The sequence below is a fragment of the Vulpes vulpes genome, chromosome 2 (genome assembly GCF_048418805.1).
Source record: "Vulpes vulpes isolate BD-2025 chromosome 2, VulVul3, whole genome shotgun sequence".
NCBI lineage: Eukaryota > Metazoa > Chordata > Mammalia > Carnivora > Canidae > Vulpes > Vulpes vulpes.
In genome coordinates, this window is record NC_132781.1 from 19091139 (window position 1) to 19108522 (window position 17384).

The 17384-nt window shown below is 49.6% G+C and overlaps 1 protein-coding gene across 1 annotated transcript; it reads right to left on the reverse strand.

Annotated features, from left to right (window-relative positions):
• Nucleotides 1–1654: 1654 nt before the first annotated feature.
• Nucleotides 1655–16689, reverse strand: HROB (homologous recombination factor with OB-fold). Its single transcript, XM_072742660.1, has 10 exons — nt 16436–16689; nt 15475–15525; nt 10722–11864; nt 9384–9467; nt 7471–7611; nt 6582–6690; nt 6312–6397; nt 5925–6050; nt 4263–4380; nt 1655–2312 (listed from the first exon to the last, which is right to left on the reverse strand). The coding sequence occupies exons 1-10, from the start codon at nt 16436–16438 to the stop codon at nt 2221–2223; spliced, it is 1953 nt and encodes a 650-aa protein (XP_072598761.1). The 5' UTR covers nt 16439–16689; the 3' UTR covers nt 1655–2220.
• Between the last annotated feature and the right edge of the window lie 695 nt (nt 16690–17384).

The window sequence follows — 17384 nt, forward strand, 5'->3', positions numbered from 1 at the left end:
AAGAAACCAGGACACTGGTCAGGACTGTGAGTAGTAGAGACTAGGGCTGAAGGCAGTTGAGTTGGGAATGGTAGTGCAGGCTAGGGGTGTGGGGTGGCTCAGGTGCAGGAAGACCATATAGCGTAGGCACGTTCTGGCTCAGGTCTGAGCTGCATGGGCAGAGCTGGGGAATTAGGAGTGGGTAGGAAAAAAGTACACAATCCGTTCAGGTAGGAAGGTTGCTAGTGAATTAGCCCCTTCTTGCTCCTGGGCTTGGAACACAAAAGCCTTCTAGAACAGGGTCCCACTGCAACCAACATCTAGTTCTTATAGTGTTTGCTCATTTCAGCTTTGAGACTGGGATCCAGGGGATCAGCTTCTCTTTGGGAAGAAAGAGATTAGCGCCTTCCCCAAGAGCAGTACCACCTTAGGGAAGGCTGGGCCTGAGGCGGGGAGACTGGTGGTCAGACTAGGGTCTTTGACCTACACCCCCTCAACCATAAGTTGGGGGATGATTCTTTTCTTCCCTTTATTCCAGAGAGGAAAACAAGGTTGACAACTTGGTATAATTACACCCCACACATGCCCCTTGTCCAACTCTGGTCTGAAAGGTGGCACAGCAAAGCTATAATGACAAGGAGTTGCTTGGCAACACAGTAAAGTAGTACTGGATTATAACCCAACGCATAAAACCAATACCCATGAGTCCACACTCATATAAATATACGCCTGAATAAGAAACAAGGAGGAAGGGACACCTGGGTGGCTCAGTGGTTGGGCACCTGCCTTTGACTCAGGGCGTGATCCTGGAGTCCTGGGATCAAGTCCCACATCGGGTTCCCTGCATGGAGCCTGCTTCTCCCTCTGTCTATATCTCTGCCTCTTTCTCTCTGTGTGTCTCTCATGAATAAATAAGTAAAATCTTAAAAAAAGGGGGGGAAGGGGAATTCCAAATAATCTATATAGATACTCTGCTGTCAGAATATAACGGGACACAGGACATAACCCCTTGTTCCTTAAGTGTGAGCTGCACCTAGTGAGACTTCCTTCCAAAGAAGACAGTATGAAAAGGGAGAAGAAAATTTACAGTGGAGAAACCTGACAAATGCTACTTCAGCCAGGTCAAGGTCAACATCAACCCTTGATGTGTGATGAGCATATGCCTTCCTCTGTAAAACATATAACCTGCTCTCATCTTTCTTTAATGAGACAAGTTCCAATGGAGGACGTCCTATAATATGCCTGACCCATATTCAAAACTGTCAGTCCTAAAACATAAGGAAAGCCTGAGGAACTGCCAGAGCCAAGAGGAGCCTAAGGAGACATGACACCTAAATGGAACATGGGATCCTAGAACAGGAGAAGGATGACAGGAGAAAAGGTGTACATTCGAATAAAACACAAAGTTCAGTAAATGATACTGACGCTGGCTGATGAGTTGTAAGAAGTGTGCATACTAGAGAAAACTGGGTGTGTGTGTGGGGGTATATAGAGAAACTCCCTGTATTATCTTTGCAATAATCCTGTAAACCTAAAACTATCTAAAAGTTTATGACGAGAGAGAGAGAGAGAGAGAGAGGAAAATGAGCAGCTTGGCTCTGCCCTGGCCAAAGCACCTTGGGCAGGATAGACAGGACAAGGAGCAGTGAGGGTGGAATGTAGAGGGGGAGGCAAGTGAAGCAGGCAGCAGCTTTATTTCAGAACAAGACTCCCCAGCCTGGCCCCCACCTCCTGCCCCCAGGAGCCTGGCACACAGGTGAGCTGGGCAGCTTTAGGCCTCGAGAACCAAAGCAGAGGGAAGTCTGAGTGTGTTCCTCCCCTGACCAGAGGGACAGGTCACCACTGATGTGGTGGGACTCCTCAGCTGTCCAGGGAATAGCGAGTGAAGGGATCAGGGTGCTCTAATGTCCAGGTGAGGCAGGAGAGGGGCGCACCTTCCTGGTTGGCAAGGGGAGAAGCAACAGTTGCATTTCTTCTGTAGGAAGGACTTGGAGGACAGTAGAGCAGAGAAATGCAGAAGGGCCATCCCAGGACTGAGTTCTGGAATGCCAAAGGAAGATCCAGAGTGACAGTAGTGCAAAATCCGAGAGACGAGGGCATTCCTAGGGAAAGCATCCAGGGTGGGGGCAACCATAAAAGTCCTCTGCTTTGTTTATTCTCCCATCATGCTGGGCTTCCTCTCTCCCTTGGACCCGATCAGACACAGCCAGAGCCTTGCCTGGGTGCTGAGAGGCTGACTGCTTAGGGTAAGTGCCCTGCCTTGGGGCAGTCCCAACTGCTGGTCCCACAGAAGAAGTCTTCAGGGAGCTCACTCAGGAGCCCATCCAGGTCATCTGCAGGGGGAGATGGAGAGGGTAGGTAGGCTTAGGGATGTTAGAGCCTCCACATGACTCAGGTCCAAAGCTCCTGCCTTTCAGGGGAGCCTGGACCCAGCCACACTCCCCCTGGGCAGTGGTGACTGTGCTAACGGGCCTGAGGCTGGCCTGACTCCCATCTTTCCTCGGTGCCCCCGCCCCCCCCCCCGGGCAGGGACAAAAATCCCGGGCCTTTCTGTGAAGAAAGACACTCCCCCTCGGCCTTGGTGATGCCTCTCTTTCTATCCAGAGGCATAGTGCTGGAGCAGATAGGCTTCAGAGGTCCTCTAGTGCAGCCCTCTCATTGGACAGAGGAAGACAAAAGGCTGGGAAAAGCCATTAGATGCATTCAGAATCATGGCATTCATTAATCTGGTTTCTCACCAGAATAGTGCAAGACATCAGCCCCTTCCCTGATGGGCTTTCCTGGGCATTTGGAAGGAAGTAACTGTCCCTGACGGTAGTTCTCAGCTGGGTGCTTATGTCTGAGAACTCGGAAATAGAGCTGACCTCAGTAATCCCTGCTGGTACTATTACTGTTAACAATAGTGGCTAACACTCACTGAGCGCATGCTCTGTGCCGGGCACAGGGCCACACCTGCTGGACTCATCGCTTTCAGTCCTCACAATATTCTTTGCAGAGCATGGCTCTTCCTGCTACAATCCCCACTTTATCTGAGAGAACGGAGTTTAAAGAGGTCAAACAAACTGCCCCTGGTGAGCAGACTCCAGCTCCATCTGATGCCAGAGTCACAGCTTCCAGTTAGAAAACTCCTGTGTGATGGATGGACTCAGGCAGCCCACAGAGCCAGTCAGACTAGAAACTACACCTGCAGAGGCTGGCTTCTGTCTGGCAGAGAGCACTCGATTTATGTTGCTGCTGGAAGAAGTCTGTTAGGTGGCATTCAAAATTTAATTAAAGGGACACCTAGATGGCTCAGTGGTTGAGCGTCTGCCTTTGGCCCAGAGCGTGATCCCTGGATCCAGGATCGAGTCCCACATCAGGCTCCTTGCAGGGAGCCTGCTTCTCCCTCAGCCTATGTCTCTGCCTCTCTCTTTGTGTCTTTCATAAATAAATTAAAAAATCATAATAAATTTAAAAATGGGCTGGTCTAATGTGAATTTGGTTAATGTGACACACTCATAATCCCATGAACTTTGGGGCCAGACAAGATTGAATTTATGGAATCAAAAGGTAATCAGACTTGGGCTATGCTAGCTTCACTTGGGTGATGCTGCCTCCTGAGGAACCAGCTAGCCATACCCTAACATGTCTGTATTTGGGCTTCTCAGGTCTGTATCCTAATCCCACCCTAACCACATGGATGTTCAACTCCTTAGCACTGCCTGGAGGGTCTCTGAGCTTAGTCAGGATGGGGAAATCCTCTGCCTCTGTGGTCTGGCCATCAGTCCTCAGAAGACTCAAGGTTGTGGTACAAGGATGGCGTCAGTCCATCTTCTCCTTGTGATTAACAGCACATGGCCTAGAAATGGGGGGAGCCCTGTGGGTCACACTGTATTGGCTTTATGTGGCCCCTATCATACTGTTAATTGGTTCATGGCCCACAGCCCTGCCAAAAAAGACACCACATCTGATTTAAGATTCTGTAAGACCGGGCAGCCCAGGTGGCTCAGCGGTTTACCACCGCCTTCAGCCCAGGGTGTGATCCTGGAGACCCGGGATCGAGTCCCACATCAGGCTCCCTGCATGGAGCCTGCTTCTCCCTCTGCCTGTGTCTCTGCCTCTCTCTCTCTCTCTCATGAATAAATAAATAAAATCTTAAAAAAAAAAAAAAAAAAAAAAGATTCTGTAAGACCTAAAGATTCACAGAAGGAGGGAGCAGATGCAGCCACATTCCCTTGGTTGCACTGTCCAAAAGGAAATGGAAGGAGAACCTCCTCTGCTCCTGGGTGGGCTGACTGTCTTACCCGCTTCTGGGAATTCTTCCTCAGGGGATGCCCCTGTCTCTGTGTTCTGTGCTGTTCTGAAGCCTTTTCCAGACTTTGCAGTCTCATGATGGAGGTTGCCAGAGATGCTTCCTGGGTCCTGGGAACAGAGAGCCTGGTTACCAATGCCTGTGGCCCCTGACATCCCTCTGGATAGTTCCATGTCCACCCAGACAACCTCAAAGGAATAGGTGGGGGTTCAGGAAAGACACAGCAGAGGAGTGTGGCAGAGGTCAGTCACCGAGAGGAAGGAGCTGAAATACCAAACATCTAAAATAGCAGATAATTTGGGGCGATTTTCTTTCCTAATTCTGTTGGTATCTGGTGTTTTAGTAAATCTATATATAGCTGGAACAGAGAATGAAAGACACCACTCAGAAATATGTCGAAGACTTAGCCTAGGATTAAAAGTGAGCTTTTAGGGGCACCCGGGTAGCTCAGTTGGTCTAGTGTCCAACTCTTGATTTCGGCTCAGGTCATGATCTCAGGGGTTGTGAGATCAAGCCCTGTGCTGGGCTCATGCACTGGGTATGGAGCCTGCTTAAGATTTTCACTCTCCCTCTGTCCTTCCCCACCCCACCCTTAAAAAAAAGAGAGAGAGAAAGAGCGAGAGAGAGAGCATGCTTTTAACAGTCCCCACACTTGCTAACATACAGAAAGGTAATAGAAATTAAACTGTTAACCATGGTTAGCCCTAGGGAATGGGAATGGAGAAGAGTGAGTTTCATGTTTTGCTTTATTCCATACCATTTCGATTTTTGTCAATGAGTATGGATATCTTGAAATTTAAAAGAGAAAGATGATTTTTTGGAAGTGGGTGATTTTGAGAAAATGTGGAAGGTTAAGGGAAAGGTGAGGGAAATGAAAGTAGCATGTCACACCTAAAGGTGTAACTTGAGTAGAAGTCATCAAGTCTAACCCATTCGCTTTATAGATGAAGCAACAGTGGGGGTGGGGACAGGACTTGCCCAAGGTCATGTAACAAATTACCAGCAGAGCAGGGACATGACCCAGGTCTCCTGACCCCCAGGCCAGGCCATGACAACAACTCAGGATCCCAGGAAGGGTAGAGGTGGCCACAGTGGGTGGGGGCTGGGGGAGGAGAGATACTGTGCGCCAAGTTAAGACACTGGCTCTGCCCTCTTTACCCTGGAACCTGGAGTGGAGCTGCCTGGAACCCGTCTCCCTGAGTTCCCAAAGGGGAGTGTCCCCACTTGAGTTCTGTGTGGGTGCCCCCTCACTTACGGGAGGTGGAGGCCAGGAGGGAAGACACAGAGCAGGGGCTGGCTCACATGACAAGCCATATGCACTGCCACCTGTAGTGGATCTGACCCTTAGTCACCTGCTGAGGGCCACACCGCCTGGGGCACCCACAACTTGGTTAGTTCTCAAGTGACTCCTATCCTCTCCGATGCTTAAGCCTGCCATCAGATCACCAAGAAGCCAGATGCTCTAGGTCCTATTACTGTACCGTCTGGCAGGCGGCTGGACCAGGAACAGGAGGAGATGGCCCTGTCCCCAAAGGCATCTCTTCAACTCAGGGCCACTGCCCCCTTCACACCTCTGCTCCCCAGGGTATAGGAGGAGAAGATACCAGAAGATCCATCCTATCAGCCAGCCCCCACTCCAACCTGCTCCTCTTACCTTGGGGAAGGGCTGCAATGGCTTGAGAAGGTTCCCATCCCCAGAATCTGGGCTGTAAACATGGGCTAGGTTGTTGGGCGTCACATTGAGGTAGTGATTTCGGAGTGAAGGAGAAAACACTCCCACCTGGAGTGGACGAAGGGGAAGGTGAGTGCCCTCATAGAGCACTAGATGCTGTCTGATGCTGCCTGGTTCCTGTTGGCCTCTCCTCTGCTGGCCTCTGCACCAGGGTCACACAAACCACTTCTGCCCAGCCCTGGTGCCACAGTAGCCCCGCCTACCACACCATCTTCCCCTCATCCCCATCTACCTTGAAGAATAGGAGCCAGACAGACAACTAGGGGGGCCCTCTCCAGGGCGGGCAGGCCAGAGAGAAGCTCCCCATACCTGCTTTAGCAGAAGCACCGAACCAGGCTTCAGCTCACTCTGACGTGTCTCGAGCAGCAACCTGTGCACCGTGCCCTGCATCTCTCCTGCAAATACCACATGGCCCGTCAGTCTGGGGCAAGGGCAGCAAAGTGGTTTGGACCCTGACTGGGAAGTGGGCTGCTCACTGCCTCAATTTTCCCATCTCTGGATGGAGAGGATGACTCCTCCTCATCTCAACTCAATGAGGGCCACTCATCAAATGCTCCCAGGGGTCCTTGAACTCCTCACCTGTGGGGTCCTTGAATACCACACTGGCATCCACTGTACTCCGACTCAGGGACTTGATCATCACTGCCATGCTGGGGACCTTGTTCCTGGGAAGCTGCTTCAGGGCTGCCTGGTGACAAGAAGAGGCATCTGATGAACAAACCACATCCCACCTGTGAGGTTCCCAAGTGTGTTGGGACAACCCAAGGGCTGGGGGGAAGGCAGGATGCAGATGTGGTGATGATCTTCCTTTTGTGGAGGGCAAAAAGGCAGTAAAAAGGACTCATTCTGTCTCTCTCTAGTGGACTCCAGGTTGGCAGGTCCCATTTATCCCCCTTGCTTCCTTTCTCCAGCATATGTGTATTTTTTTAAATTAAAGATTTTATTTATTTATTCATGAGAGACACAGAGAGAGGCAGAGACACAGGCAGAGGGAGAAGCAGGCTCCACAGAGTCAGCCCGATGTGGAACTCGATCCTGGAACTCCAGGATCATGCCCTGAGCCAAAGACAGACGCTCAACTGCTGAGCCACCCAGGCATCCCTAGCATATATGTATTTATACAGAGCTCCATCATTGCAGGCCATGGGCATGTGTCCGCACATGACTCTTGACCTCTAGGAAGCTCGTAGGGTAACAGTGTGCGTATCACACCTCATCTGGGGCCTGGATATCCAGAGACATACCCATAACCCACTTCTCCTTCCAACTGTACCCAACACTGTGGATAGTAGTGAAATGCTAGGTGAATGGTGGATACAACCAAAGGGACTCCATGCTGCTGCTCAGTTAGGCCTGGGGTAAGAGGGAACAAACGGACAACCCCTTCCCTAAGGTGGAGTAGGATAGCAGCTTGGTAAGAAGGATAAAAACAGTCCTTCTTCCGCATATGAGCACCCAGGATCCTTACCTTCCGCAACACCATGACGATGCTATAGGCACAGAGGAAGCAGGTAGGGTCTCTCTCATCCAAGCCCAGAGCAGATTTCATGGCCAGCCAGGGCCCTCGTCCAAAATCCTCCTCCACTGATGGCTGGGAAGTAGTAACAATCTGGCACCACAGAGCAGACGGGGAGCCTGCATTAATGGATCCACTCTGCTACAGACCTTGACTGAGACAGGATGGAGGGCTGGCAGGGGAGAGCAAATTCCCCGTAGCATGGTGGCCACAGTCCCTCCTCCCCTACATCACAAAATGGTATGAGATCTTGTTGCATAGCCCATCTTTCACTTAGCAGCAATAGCAAAGGTGTATTTTATTTATTTTATTATTTTATTTTATTTTATTTTAATTTTTATTTTAGTTGCGTTGAAGCAAAAGGCTATCCATGCTGGTCTCTTTATGTAATAGACTCAAGAAGTCTTAGGGCCAGAGAGCCCCCACATACAATGACAGGCTTTCGGAGTGCCTTAGCCATTCTGAGACCAGTCATATTTTATTTGGGATGCCTCTGGCTTAACTATTAACTTTTTTTTTTTTTTAAGATTTAATTTATTTATTCATGAGAGACACACAGAGAGAGAAGCAGAGACATAGGCAGAAGAAGCAGGCTCCATGCAGGGAACCCGATGTGGGACTTGATCCTGGGACTACAGGATCATGCCCTGAGCCAAAGGCAGACACTCAACCGCTGAGCCACCCAGGCATCCCAACTATTAACCTTTTTATATTAAAAAATGCTTTGGGGCACCTTGGTGACTCAGTTGGTTAAGCGTCTGCCTTTGGCACAGGTCATGATCTCAGGGTCCTGGGATCAAGCACCATCCATGTTGGGCATCCTGCTCAGTGGGGAGTCTGTTTCTACCCCTCCCTCTCCACCGTGCTCATGCTCTCTATCTGAAAGAAATAAATTTTTTAAAAAAATATTTTATTTATTTGAGAGAGAGTGGGAGTGAGAGAGTGGCAGAGGAACAGGGAGAGGGAGAAGAAGGCTCCCCACTGAGCAGGGAGCCTGATGTAGGACTGCATCCCACAACCCTGAGAGCACGACCTGAGCTGAAGGCAGATGCTTAACCAATGAGCCACCCATGTGCTCCAATAAATAAAATCTTAAAAAAAAAAAAAAATGCTTTGGCACCTGGGTGGCTTAGTTGGTTGAACATTAGACTCTTGGTTTCAGCTCAGGTCATGATCTCAGGGTCCTGAGATCGAGCCTGTGTCAGGCTTCCCACTGATACAGAGTCTACTTGTCCTTCTCCCTCTGCTCCTTCCCCTGCTCATGCTCTCTCTCTCTTTCTCTCATAACTAAATAAATAATCTTTAAAAAAATGCTTTGTATCCAAATGAGTATTTGCTGATTTGGATCTGAAGCAGATTGGTGGGTCTGTAGAACTGCAGTCAAGAGTAAAAACTGCTACAGAGAATTAAAAGCAAAAGTGGGTCTGAGGGCAGAGCAGGTCAACGAGAATCCCAGTGAATAGGGAAGATGAGTCTCACCCACCAAAAAGGCCTCCCACTGGAGGCCAGGTGAAGGCATATCCTTCCCAGCTCAATTTCCAGAAACCTGAGAGGAGGGATTCCCGAGATACAATTTCCGAATACTTATTACACTCCCCTCTCCTGAAGGAAGATGGGAGTTAGCTGGGCCTTTCTTAGATGAGAACGAAGACTGGACACATGGCATGGGTCTACATCAGGACAGGCTTCACCTTATGCCAGTAAAATTGCCACCTCCCCAAACTGCCTTTCCCACATGCCTTTGATGCATGACCTTGGTAACAGGCCCAGCAGCACAGTCTGCTTCTCAACTCCTCAACATGCAGGGAATGTCCCTCACTCTTAAATGATGCCCAGGAAGTCAGCATTTGCATAGAAATGGTTACCTCTGTCCGGAATTTAGCCAGAGCACCGTGAGTTGGAGTCTGGGGTGTAGAAACCATGATCTCCTCCAGATTCTTCCCACTGTGCTACAAGGGGAGAGAGAAGAGGGGAGGGCAGGAGCAAGCACAGCAGCTGTTACTTACAAGTACAGCTTCTTGTTTGGGTTACATAATGAGTTCAGGAAACTATCGGGGACAATTAACACATATCACATCTCTCCTAACGAAGTCTCAGGAGCCTTGTTGGCAGCTCAAAAAAGATGCTTTGGGGATTGTTTTGGGAATGTGAGGAAGCTGAAGCTGGCCCAGGAGCAAAACACAGGGCTTCCTGAAGGAGGCAATGACCCGGATAGAGAGGCCGGGCACAGGCACGGGTCAGCTTTCCCCAGGTCCCTTCTCAGGGACCTAGACCTTCCCTACAGAGACCCAGCCCAGAAGGAATACAGACGGTGTTGCTGGATTTCCTGTGAAGTGCTAGCAAAGAGCAAGTAACAGGCAGAAATTATCTGAACCACCCCTAGAATGCGAGAAAAGGGGTGCACCAATCACAAGGAGACCAGACCCTCGGGGTCCTGCTATCTGTGATCTGATCCGAGACAGTTTCATGGATACTGTCCCTCTACCATTGCTGAAATCTGAACTGTCAATGCAGCACAGCTTCTGCACACTCACCCCACACACTGGCCACAGCGAACTATTCCATGTACCTCGGACGCATCCTGCCCTTGCACCTTTGCCTTTGCATGTGCTCTTTCCTGTCTTCCCACTGCTGAAAGGTCTCCCTGAGCACAACCTTCCCATACACACCTGTTAACCTCCTGCCTGTACCTTCAAAGCTTACAGAGCAAGCCCAAGGAACCCAGTGTCTTCGCAGCATCCAGGGACACTCTGCATTTTATGTATAATCGTTCCTTTGCATCTATTTCCACTGTGCTGTGGACAGCTTGGGACAGGAGCTATTTCTATTTTAACCTCTGCATTCTCGGTTCCAAGCAAATTGCCCAACGCATACAAGTCCTTACCAAACGCTATGTGAGTGAATCTTCCTGTCCCAGGGCTAGCAAAACAGTAGGTGCTCAACAAAAGGAAGTCATGAAGTTCTTAGAGCTTGAAGTGCCCCTCTCACCTGTGGTGTTTCAAGCATTCAGTTCTTCCCACTTCTTTTGACTTCTTCCGTAGCTTTGAAAACCCGCTCTCTGCACTTCCTTCCTTCCCTCCCACCCCCTAGGAGTGAAGATATTCTGGGACTGGATGGCACTGGAACTTTGCTTCTCCCCCTTGCCCCCCACCCCTAATGTCCTGGACAGCTCTGGCTTCTGCTGAAGAGATGCTGCCCCTCACCTGGTGAGGCAGGATACCTGCCGGGCCGGGGAAGCGGCGTGTTTTGGTGTGGGCAGGTTGCTGGGGTGTCCGGTTGGCGGCAGTGACCAGCTGCACGAGGTGGTTGGTGACTATGGGAGACTGCAGGACTGCCTGGGGAGGCAGGGAGGAATGGGGGCTCCGTGGGATGCTGACAGGACACCTGACAGAAGATGCTGGAGCTCGGGGTTGTAAGGTGCTCTGAGGAAATGATCCAGAGATAGTCCTTGGGGGAATAGAACAGATGGAGTTGGGAGTCCGTGGTCCGGGAAAATGAGATTTGCCACATAAGTGGGCATTTGGAGCCTGGAATGAGTGACCAGGGAAATGGTTTTGAAGGCTGCTCTGAATAGGCCCGCTAGCAGATTGGGGAGGCTGTGGTGCTTGAAGAGGGAGGTCCTTCTGACAGGCTTCCCACGGGGGCTGCTGAGCAGGATGTCCTGGGGCCTTTGGGGCGGGAAGGTTGCTTGTGGCACCAGATCTCAAGTGGAGCTGTGGAGTCCTACAGTGAACAACAGGTTCTGGAAGCTCATTGTGGGCTGACATGACACCAGTCATGTGGGTGGCAGGCATGGGCTCCTTTGGGCAAGACCTGCTCGGATCAGCTACCTGGGCCTTTTTAGCCACTGCTGAGTCCTCCTGGCACCAAGTGGGCAAGATTCCTGTGGGCTCACTGTGGACTCCAAGCTCCAGGTCCATGCTTGCCAAGACCTCATCAAAGTCATCTTGTTCAGGCCCCTCAAAGCCACCAGTCACCTGCTGTTGACTCTCAAATGTGAGCAGGGGGTGAGTGGCTGAGGTCTGGGGTCTGGTTGGCTCTTTGAGCCCTTCTGTCAGGGTCACTCGTCTCTGATGGCTAGAAGTCAAGGCAGGTCTTAGGGGGGTTGTTCCTATGGAAGGTAGACTCCGGAGGGCCCTGGGCACGCTGGAGGTAGGAAGATGGAGTCCCAGGGCTGACAGACCTAAAGCCTCTGAAGGAGCAGTGGGGCATGATGGCAACTGCCCAGAAGACTGTGCCTGTGCAGTGTCCTGTAGCCTGGAAGAGACAGGTCTCAGGCACCCAGCATTCATAGGCCGTGAGCCAGCAAATTGGTTCTCTGCATCCTCCACGGCAGACAAGAAGTCCTACAAAGAAGCAGAGGTGGTGAGTCTTGGCATCTGGAAATCAAGAAATACTCTGCTTTTACAGTTTTAGGCAGGTGTACATGTAAGCGTAGATATGTGTAAGCAAGAAACCAAGGCATGGAAGGCAATGATGGAGTCTCTCATCACCTTTGAACTTGTCCATGCATCCGCTTCCAGATTTTCTTTTTTTTTTGTAGATTGTATTGATTTTTTTAAGATTTTGCTTTGTTGTTTTTTTTTTAAAGTAATCTCTAGGGCAGCCCTGGTGGCTCAGCCAATTAGTGCTGCCTTTGGCCCAGGGTGTGGTCCTGGGGACCCAGGATCGAGTCCCACATTGGGCTCCCTGCATGGAGATTGCTTATCCCTCTGCCTGTGTCTGTGCCTCTCTGTGTGTGTGTGTCTCTCATGAATAAATAAATAAAATCTTTAAAAAATAATAATAATATAGTAATCTCTCCATGCAACATGGGACTTGAACTCACGACCTCAGTATCAGGAGTCACATGCTCCACCACTGAGCCAGCCAGGTGCCCCAGAATATTTCTGGTAGAAGTCTGAGGGTGGTGGGCATCTGGCTGGCTCAGTCAGTGGAGCACACAACTCTTGATCTTGGGGTCGTGAGTTCAAGTCCCATATTGTGTGGAGAGATTACTTAAAATCTTTAGCACTGTATGTAACTAACTGGGCACCTGGGTGGCTCAGTGGCATCTGACTCTTAATTTAGGCTCAGATCATGGTCTCAGATTTAAGATCAAGCCCCACAACAGGCTCTGTAATTAGGGGGGCGTCTGCTTGAGATTCTTTCTCCTTTTCTCTCAGCCCCTCCCCCTCCTAAAAAATAAACCAATTAGGGACAGCTGGATGGTTCAGTGGTTGGGCGTCAGCCTTTGGCTCAGGGTGTGATCCTGGGATTCCGAGATCAGGTCCCGCATCAGGCTCTCTGCATGGAGCCTGCTTCTCCCTCGGCCTGTGTCTCTGCCTCTCTCTGTGTGTCTCTCATGAATGAATAAATAAATTCTTTAAAAAAAAATAAACAAATTAATTACTTGAAGAAAAAAAGTCTTAAAAAAAAAAAGAAACATTTCAAAGGCTAAGTCTTTAGGTAGATTCTCTCAGGGGGTGAAGGAGCAGTGGCAGTCAGGGGAGTGGCAGAAGCAAACATACCAGGGCACTAAGGAATCAAAACATCCAAGGTCGCACACCCATCTCAAGGAAATAAGTTTTTTGGTGTCCAGCCTGTGCAATAGGAGTCTATCCAGATGGTCATGTTGCCCGTCCTCAACCCCTTCCCCCCCCCCCCACCCCAACACACAAACACACAGCCTTCAGTAAGCCAGAGAGGCCTTAGATCCAGCAAAATAGGCAGAAGTTAAATATAGCTTTTCAGGTAAGTTAAATTAAGTATGGATTCCAGTTGGGAAGCAAGGTGAGATTGACACCTCCAAGAGCAACAGACCTGTTCTGAGGGTGTTTTTGAGTCAGAACTGCTGATTTAACTGACAGGAAGGTCCCCTCCACCCCCATCCCCTGCTGCTGCATTGGATTCTCTGGGCCAGAGAAAGATTTTTTTCCTGCTTTGTGTATAATCAAGAGAGTAGCACACTTCAGCAGGACTACCATGGAGTTTAGCCATAATAACAATATCAGAATTACAGCAGCAATAAAATCCTGACGATCCTGGAGGCTGATGGATCCCTTTTCTCCGAAAGAGCTCACTCTTAGACATGACGTCACCTGCTTTGGGAAGGGGGAAAGGGACTGAACAGAAACCTGAGCTGTCAGAGTCCTTCACTCTTTTTTTGTTTTTGTTTTTTTTGTTGTTGTTGTTGTTTTTAAGTAATCTCTATGCTTAACATAGGGCTCAAACTCAAGATCCCAAGATCAAGAATCACAAGCTCCACTGACTGAGCCAGCCAGGTGCCCCAGGAACCTTTATTCTTAATCCCATTGCGGGCCCAGGAGTTCTCCCATCACTTGGTAAGACCCAAGTGGGGGCACTTAGCAGTCATTTTTTCAGCCTGTAATCACACATCTCCAAAGCTGAAAGACAAAGACAAGGACACATCTTCTCAACAAAGCTGGCAATTTTAAATTTTTTGTGAAAGCAAAATTTAAGTCCCCAAGTGATAATAAAAACAACTAACAATTTGAAATTGCCTTGGGTGCCAGGGACTTTGTAAACATTTTACTATAATTCTCTCAATGAATTTTCATGATGGCCCTAAAATGTATTATTATTCCTGTTGTACAGATGTAGAAACGGAGATTCCGAAGTTAAGTAACTTCACAGAACCAGGACTAGAACCCATATGTGCCCTTGTCACTATGTCTTAGGGCCTCAATGAATGAGACAACCCATACACCAGTTTTTAAGAGGTCTGAGGAAGTTCTGTTTTCCCTTTCAAATCTTAGGTACCAAATGCCTCAAAGGAAGGGAACGTGGGGCTTGGGCTGCCAGAAGGATCCCTGGTGCATCACTATACTAGGTACAAATTGGGCATCTCGATAAATTCTTTTTTTTTTTTTAAAGGATTTTTATTTATTTATTCATGAGAGACACAGAGAAAGGCAGAGACACAGGCAGAGGGAGAAGCAGGCTTCCTGCCAGGACCCCAATGTAAGACTTGATTCCGGGACTCCAGGATCACAGGAGTCCCCATCTCGACAAATTCTAAACGTGATTTTTAAAGCACAACACTGGGAGACAAAAAGTAAGTTGGAATGGTTTGTCATTGATAAAATAAAGCAATTCTATTCTATAAATGTAGTTTATTGTGTATGTATGCTAGATGAATAAGGAGGCCAAGACCTCACCCTGGTTGTTGGTGCTATACTCTTCACCATGTTAACTTACCTTTTTTGGGTTTTACTCACTTAAATCCTACCTATTTCTGAAACGGATTCCAGGTAGCAATTTGGGGCCTCCAGATGAAACTACATCCATTGGATTTGAGCGGGTAGAGAGCTTTGGGGATTGCCAGCTAGTTTAGTGATCCCTGACTATACCCCAAGATTAGAAATAGCCCTGCCTGGGCGCATCCCCAGAAATTCCGATTTAATTGGTGTGGGGTAGGGCCTCAGCAGGGGTGATTTTAATATGCCAGCTTCCAATCTGGTCTAATCCCTCATCTTCTGAGAGGGAAGGGAAGAGCATTTGAGGCAAAAGAACATCCTTTCTATTGTAGAAGAAAAAACAGAAGGTCAGAGAATGAAGTAATTTGCCCTGGCTCACAAAGCCACTTGGTGACCCCAGGCCTCCTGTCACCCACTAACCGTGTTGTCTGGCTCTCCATAAACTTTCTTCCCACCTCAAGTATGCCATCATAAAGGTGAACTGAATCATCCACATGACACAGCTTCCAGGCAAGGGCCCTTGTAATTTAAAGGTATGCCAATTAGGCAGCTTACATCTCTGTTTTTTTTTTTCCTGTCTCTAAAACAGTTAAGAAGGTTGTTTACATGTCTCATTTTCTCTCAGCTCCTCACAGACAAAAAAGCTATACATGTCAAGTAAAAGGAGGCTGGGGCACATTGCTTCAAAATGTTCTGGGTCTGGGTGTTTTCCACTCAAGATCTCCTCTGCTATCTCTGATCACCAACACTTCCTTACCTCATCTTCAAACTCCTCTTCCACAGTAAACAGCTTCTGCAAACTGCATGCCTGAAAGGAAAACAAAGCAATTGAGGTTGGAGGAGAAATACTGTTTGCAAGTACATTCTGTCCTCACTCTGCTTCTTTCTAATTCTAACAAGACCATCAGGTGTACTGTTGTTTTTTGGGAGTGCTGAGGGAAGAATAAGGGATGAGGAGGGAAGAGATGGGATTTACTTAATGATTTAGGTGATTTAGAATCCTTTCTAGTAAAAATAATCCACTCAGGTTCATCTGTACTGGCCTTGGAAGAGGGAGGAGGAGGCAAGGGGAAGACTCCCAAAAGGAGCATGGGTCATTCTTTAGACCCAGCCCTATGCACAGGGGCCTAAGGATTCTGCAACATCCCAAAGATTTGGCCTGGGGAACCCATGTCAACCACAAGACAGACTACTATAAATCGAAGCATGCCTAGAGCAGTGGCCTTGTTTCTGAAAAAAGTGGTTTCCTTCTAGCGAATCCAATGTGCCAAAGCCAGCGTCCCAAGAGGGTAGGATCCCCCAGGCCACAGGTCCTTCTTTCTAGGCAGCAGGGCTGCTGGGGCCAGCTCTTAGACCTGTGTCACGGCCAGAGCAGCAGGCTGTGCCTAACCCCAGAAGCCGGGACAGCAAGAGCTACCGTCTGACAAACCCATCCCCGGTGTCCAAAGGTCAGGCGGAGGGGGTGGAGCTCCGGAGGCGCGACGTTTGAGCCACCGGGAGGGATGACCCTCTCTCCAAGAACAGACGGAAGGCAGCACGAGGGAAACAGGCCCCGAGGGAGGTGTGTGGGGCGGACCTTCCCAAGCCCTGACTAGAGTCCAGGTGTCCCGAAGCCACCAAACTAGGATCCGAACCCTAACCCGGGCACGCAGCTTGCACGAGTGCGGGAGGGGCTGCAAGCTGGAAGGCAGTTCCGCTGCCCCGGGGCGCGGCATTACCATGGCGACGGCGGACGGGCTCCGGCCCGTGCGGGGCGGAAGGGGGGACGCAGGGGCCTCGGCTTGTCCCAGGCGGAAGAGTCGGACTCCCGGCTGCAGGGTGTCTCGGTGCGAGGACGGAAAGACGCGGCTCTGCGACGCAGGCGGGGGAAGAGAGAGGGTCGCCGGGAAGCCGGGGGCCGGAGCCCGAGGCCGCTTTCGAAGTGGCCGCCACTCCAGCGTCTCCGCCCTCTTAAAGGGGCGGGCCTATTTCTATCCCGCCGACCCAAAGGCCCTTCTTCCGTCGGTCTTCCGCCTCGGCCTTAAAGGGAAACGAGTGGGCTCTCGGGCGCCCCCCAGCGGCTTCTCGGGCCCGGTCGGCTGGTTCAACAGGAGTTCTGGGAGAGCCGATTGGAAATCTTGGGTCCCCAGGCCCGCCCACCCTTCTTGAGCTAAGCACGCTAGGGACTGGGTCCTAGAGCAGAACTCTCATTCACACTACAACCCGCCCCAACCATCCATCTATCCATATTTGCAAGACATATATTAAGCAACGGTGTTCTAGGTCTTGCTCCTTTTATCCTTCATATTTAAACTTAGATCCCAGATCTTCCCTCTCACCTATCTCTCAAGTAACATCCTTCCCCCATCCAACACTCTATTTCCTTCTCAGCATTTTCCATGATTTATAATTATCGTGGTTTACATCTTTATTTTGTGTCTTCCTCCCTAAAATATGAGCTCCCAGGTTTCAGTACCAAAAAACAAGCAACACAGGCAAGCAAACAAAAATGAGCTCCATGAGGGCAGGCACTTGGGCTTGTTCAACATTTTTGTCCCCAGCACTTAGCACAATGCTCCATAGAATTATTGAATGAATGACACAATGACTGCCCTGTATCTGGCACAGTACTTAACAGTGAGGATAGGGAAATTAATAAGACTCCTTGTGTCCTCAAATTCACGAGTC

Bases quoted from the DNA above. Each gene is read 5' to 3' on its own strand.
- HROB (XM_072742660.1), bottom strand. The intron at 9,468-10,721 runs GTGAGGGGCAGC...CTCCCCTTGTAG, and splicing joins CAGGTATCCTGCCTCACCAG to CACAGTGGGAAGAATCTGGA. The intron at 7,612-9,383 runs GTAACCATTTCT...CTGTGGTGCCAG, and splicing joins TGGCTAAATTCCGGACAGAG to ATTGTTACTACTTCCCAGCC.